At 39.1% G+C, this 6,000-nt stretch overlaps 1 protein-coding gene across 2 annotated transcripts in view; it reads left to right on the top strand.

Moving 5' to 3' along the window:
• xpr1a (xenotropic and polytropic retrovirus receptor 1a) overlaps positions 1 to 6,000 on the top strand; it is a 141,404-nt gene that overhangs the window by 97,844 nt on the left and 37,560 nt on the right. For both annotated transcript variants that reach the window (XM_036579623.1, XM_036579622.1), the window contains exons 4-7: positions 2,077 to 2,297; positions 3,360 to 3,509; positions 4,834 to 4,917; positions 5,299 to 5,380. In XM_036579623.1, coding sequence (XP_036435516.1) covers positions 2,077 to 2,297; positions 3,360 to 3,509; positions 4,834 to 4,917; positions 5,299 to 5,380 — 537 coding nt within the window. The remainder of the gene's footprint in view (positions 1 to 2,076; positions 2,298 to 3,359; positions 3,510 to 4,833; positions 4,918 to 5,298; positions 5,381 to 6,000) is intronic.

Here is a 6,000-nt window from a genome sequence, read left to right on the forward strand (position 1 = left end):
GGAATGTGGTTCTGATTCTGATTGTGATTCTGATTGTAATTCTGATTCTGAATGTGGTTCTGATTCTGACTGTGAATCCGATTGGGAATGTGGTTCTGATTCTGATTGTGACTGTGATTTTGCTTGTGGTTCTGTCTGATTCTGAATGTGGTTCCAATTCTCAAGGTGATTCTGATTCTAATTGTGATTCTCATTGTGATTGTGGTTCTGATTGTAATTGTGGCTCTTTGTGTCTGATTGTGACTCTGACTGACATTGTGATTATAGTGCTGAGATGTGATTGTGATTATGATTAAGGTTCTGATGGAAGTTCTGATTGTCAGTTTGATGCTTATTGTGATTCTTATAATGGTTCTTATTGTAATTCTGATTGTGATTCTGATCGTAATTCTGATTCTGAATGTGGTTCTGATTCTGATTGTGATTCTGACTGTGAATCCGATTGGGAATGTGGTTCTGATTCTGACTGTGAATCCGATTGGGAATGTGGTTCTGATTCTAATTGTGAATCCGATTGGGAATGTGGTTCTGATTGTAGTTTGGTTCTGTGTCTTATGGTGTTTCTGTTTCTGAATGTGGCTCTGATTCTGATTGTGATTCTGATTCTGAATGTGGTTCTGATTCTGATTGTGATTCTGATTGTAATTCTGATTCTGAATGTGGTTCTGATTCTGACTGTGAATCTGATTGGGAATGTGGTTCTGATTCTGATTGTGAATCCAATTGGGAATGTGGTTCTGATTGTAGTTTGGTTCTGTGTCTTATGGTGTTTCTGTTTCTGAATGTGTCTCTGATTCTGATTGTATTTCTGAATGTGGTTTTGATTGTAGTTTTGATTCTGATTCTGGTTCTGATTGTGAATGTTATTCTGAACGTGGTTCTGATTGTAGTTTTAGTTGTGATTCTGATTGTGACTGTGATTTTGCTTGTGGTTCTGTCTGACTCTGAATGTGGTTCCAATTCTCAAGGTGATTCTGATTCTAATTGTGATTCTCATTGTGATTGTGGTTCTGATTGTAATTGTGGCTCTTTGTGTCTGATTGTGACTCTGACTGACATTGTGATTATAGTGCTGAGTTGTGATTGTGATTATGATTAAGGTTCTGATGGAAGTTCTGATTGTCAGTTTGATGCTTATTGTGATTCTTATAATGGTTCTTATTGTAATTCTGAGTGTGATTCTGATTCTAATTGTGGTTCTGATTGTAGTTCTGACTCTGGATCAGATTGTGACTCAGTATGTGATTTAATTGTGATTCTGATTGTGGTTCTGAGAGTGATTGTGGTTCTGATTGTGATTGTGGTAGTGATTGTGGTTATGACTGTAGTTCTGACTATGCTTCTCCTTGTGATTGTGATTCTGATTGTATGATTTTGGTTGTGATTGTGGTTCAGATGGTGACTGATTCCAATTGTGATTCTGTTAATGATTCTAAATGTTGTTCTGATTCTGATTGTGGTCTTGATTCTGATTATGGTTCTGAGCCTGATTTTGTTTCTGGTTGGGAATGATAGTCTGATTGTGGCTCTGATTCTGAAATTGATTCTGATTGTGGTTCTGATTCTGATTTTGACTCAGCTTGTGGTTCTGATTCTGATAGTGGTTCTGATTCTGATAATGATTCTGGTTGTGGCTCTGATTCTGATTGAGGTTCTGGTTGTGATCGATATGCTGATTGTGATTCTGATTCAGATTCTGATGTTGATTCTGATTGTGGTTCTGTTTCTGATTGTGGTTATGATTCTGATTCTGATGTTGATTCTGATTGTGGTCCTGATTCTGATATTGATTCTGATTGTGGTTCTGATTTCTGATAATGATTCTGATTGTGGTTCTGATTCGGATAGTGGTTCTGATTCTGGTAATGACTCTGGTTGTGGCTCTGATTCTGATTGAGGTTCTGATTGTGATTGATATGTTGATTGTGATTCTGATTCAGATTCTGATGTTGATTCTGATTGTGGTTTTGTTTCTGATTGTGGTTCTGGTTGTGATTAATATTTTGATTATGGTTCTGATTCTGATTGAGGTTCTGGTTGTGACTGATATTCTTCGTCTGTGTGTTGTGTGTGTAGAAAAGCTAGCGGAGGCCCAGCGGCGGTTTGCCACTCTGCAGAATGAGCTGCAGTCGTCACTGGACGCTCAGCGGGAGAGTAACGCTCCGGGCCTGAGGAACCGCAGGAAAACGGTCTTCCCCCTGACCCACGAGGAGCGCAACAAGCACCGAAACATCAAAGACCTGAAACTGGCCTTCAGCGAATTCTACCTCAGCCTCATCCTACTGCAGAACTACCAGGCTAGTCTGAGTACACCTCTCTCTATCACCCTCTCTCTCTCTCTCTCTCTCTCTCTCTACCTCAGCCTCATCCTACTGCAGAACTACCAGGCTAGTCTGAATACACCTCTCTCTATCACCCTCTCTCTCTCTTACTCTCTCTCTGTCTCTCTCTACCTCAGCCTCATCCTACTGCAGAACTACCAGGCTAGTCTGAATACACCTCTCTCTATCACCCTCTCTCTCTCTCTCTCTCTCTCTCTCTACCTCAGCCTCATCCTACTGCAGAACTGCCAGGCTAGTCTGAGTACACCTCTCTCTATCACCCTCTCTCTCTCTCTCTACCTCAGCCTCATCCTACTGCAGAACTACCAGGCTAGTCTGAATACACCTCTCTCTATCACCCTCTCTCTCTCTCTCTCTCTCTCTATACCTCAGCCTCATCCTACTGCAGAACTACCAGGCTAGTCTGAATACACCTCTCTCTATCACTCTCTCTCTCTCTCTCTCTCTCTCTCTCTCTCTCTCTCTCTCTCTCTACCTCAGCCTCATCCTACTGCAGAACTACCAGGCTAGTCTGAGTACACCTCTCTCTATCACCCTCTCTCTCTCTCTCTCTCTCTCTCTCTCTCTCTACCTCAGCCTCATCCTACTGCAGAACTACCAGGCTAGTCTGAGTACACCTCTCTCTATCACCCTCTCTCTCTCTCTCTCTCTCTCTCTCTCTACCTCAGCCTCATCCTACTGCAGAACTACCAGGCTAGTCTGAATACACCTCTCTCTATCACTCTCTCTCTCTCTCTCTCTCTCTCTCTCTCTCTCTCTCTCTACCTCAGCCTCATCCTACTGCAGAACTACCAGGCTAGTCTGAATACACCTCTCTCTATCACCCTCTCTCTCTTTCTCTCTACCTGCCTAGTCTGTATTTTCTACCAGTTCACTCCTGAGATGATGTAGATTATAACTAAAAATAATTTGTGTAGATAATAACTAAAGCAAATAATAACAATGAGGGAATGTATATAATAACGAAAGTGATTTTCCTAATAATAAGTGAAGCTGTTATCCTTTCTCCTCCTGCAGAATCTGAACTTCACTGGTTTCCGGAAGATTCTGAAGAAGCATGATAAGATCCTGGAGACGTCGCGTGGGGCGGACTGGCGCGTGGCTCATGTGGAGGTGGCTCCGTTCTACACCTGCAAGAAGATCACACAGCTCATCTCAGAGACTGAGGTACCCACACCTGCACAAAGCAGCTCCGCTTTAACCCTTAAAGCCCTTACGGATAAAATTACATTCGCTAACACTGAAGAGCTGGTGTTCAAACCATTAGTGTAACCCTTAAATTAAGGGTGTTCAACTCTTAAATTAATGGGTGTTCAACCCTTAAATTAATGGGTGTTTAACCCTTAAATTAATGTTATTTATTTAAGGACCTTAATGCTTTAAGGTCATTTAATGGGTGTTTAACCCTTAAATTAATGGGTGTTCAAGCCTTAAATTAATGGGTGTTCAACCCTTAAATTAATGACATTTAACCCTTAAATTAATGGGTGTTTAACCCTTAAATAAATGTTATTTATTTAAGGACCTTAATGCTTTAAGGTCATTTAATGGGTGTTTAACCCTTAAATTAATGGGTGTTCAAGCCTTAAATTAATGGGTGTTCAGCCTTAAATAATGGGTGTTCACCCTAAATTATGGACATTTACCCTAAATTAATGGGTGTTTAACCCTTAAATAAATGTTATTTATTTAAGGACCTTAATGCTTTAAGGTCATTTAATGGGTGTTTAACCCTTAAATTAATGGGTGTTTAACTCTTAAATTAATGGGTGTTCAAGCCTTAAATTAATGGGTGTTCAACCTTTAAATTAATGGGTGTTCAACCCTTAAATTAATGGACATTTAACCCTTAAATTAATGGGTGTTTAACCCTTAAATTAATGAACATTTAACCCTTAAATTAATGGACATTTAACCCTTAAATTAATGGACATTTAACCCTTAAATTAATGGGTGTTTGACCCTTAAATTAAAGAATGTTTAACCCTTACATTAATGGACATTTAACCCTTAATTAATTGGGATTTTTACATGTAAATCAATAGGAGTTTAACCCTTACATTAATGGATGTTTAAGCCTTAAATTAATGGGAGTTTAACAGTTAAATTAATAGAAGTTTATCCCTTAAATTAATGGGAGTTTAACAGTTAAATTAATAGAAGTTTATCCCTTAAATTAATGGGAGTTTAACCCTTAAAGTAATGCAGTTTAACCCTTAAATTAATGGATGTTTAACCCTGAAATTACTGGGAGTTTGACCCTAAAATTAATAGACGTTTAATCCTTAATGATGGCTCTCGCTTCATGAATCCTCTCTGGTTGCACCCGGACAAAATATTCCACTGACAATAACAAAATAACAAAATAATCATTTTTGTCATATTTTGATGTTTAAATGTCCCTTATATGAAAAAGGATGACGTCGAAGGTCACTAGTGACCTGCATTTAAGAGTAAAGTAGTTTGACCTTTGCGGTTTGTGTGTATGTAGACGCTGGTGACGACGGAGCTGGAGGGGGGCGATCGGCAGCGAGCCATGAAGAGGCTGAGGGTCCCTCCATTAGGAGCCGCACAGGTAGTTACTTTTACTCACTTCAAACTTTGATGGATTTTAATTTCTCGGAGGATTTTTAAATGATTATGCTTTTGCTTCTGCTCAGGTATATCAGTGAGGACTTTTCCCTCAGTTCCATTTTAGTCATTAATATTTATTCTTAATTATCTTCTTTGGGTTTTTTTCCATCCCACCTTAAATGCTGCAGCTGTTACATGTAATATCTGCACCATTTAAGGTGGAGTGGGAATTTTGATTATGAAAGCTGTTTAATCCTCACAGTTCCTGCACTGGGAGATGCTGGATGTTCTAAGAAGTTACTCAGTACTGAAGAAGCTTTCGTACTTCTACTTTTGTACTCTGTAGTGTGTAATGGCTAGTGTTTACTCTGCCCCCCCCCAGCCTGCTCCTGCATGGACGACGTTCAGAGTGGGGCTGTACTGTGGGGTCTTCATCGTCCTGACCGTAGCCTTCGTCCTCACAGGTACCATCATCATCCTCGCTGCACCCGGCACAGTTAAAGCAATAAATTTAGGAGCTCAAAATAAAAGACAATGAAAAGGGATTAAAAGAAATTAAAGTACTGCTTTAAAAATTAAAAAAGTACATATCTCAAAATAAAAAAGGGGCTCAGCAATGCAGTAATGCAGATTTAAGTACTCTAAACTGGACCATAAAATAATCATAATAATAATATTTATTTATAGAGCACTTTTCATGCTGGTGGCAGCTCAAAGTGCTTTACAGACAGATGATAGAACATAGTTATACAAATAATCATTAGTATTTATTTAGAATCTGGAGAAAATGAAACAGATCAGATTAGAAGATTAAAACCACGAGACGTAGAGTTTTAATTAAATGCTGAGTTAAAGAGAGACGTTTTTAGATGCTTCTTAAAAGTGAGCTCTGAGCTTGACTGTCTAATAAAAGGTGAACTGAGCTCCACAGTTTAGAAGCAGAATAACTGAAAGAGTCTCTCCACGTTTTCTGTATTTTACTGAAGGTGTTTACAGAAGGTCAGTATCTGCAGATCTAAGACCATAAACAGACAGACACTCTGTGATGTAAGCAGTACTTTAAGGTCATTTAGAGCCTTAAAAA

Source organism: Colossoma macropomum, unplaced genomic scaffold, assembly GCF_904425465.1.
Source record: "Colossoma macropomum unplaced genomic scaffold, Colossoma_macropomum, whole genome shotgun sequence".
In the NCBI taxonomy this organism is placed as follows: domain Eukaryota; kingdom Metazoa; phylum Chordata; class Actinopteri; order Characiformes; family Serrasalmidae; genus Colossoma; species Colossoma macropomum.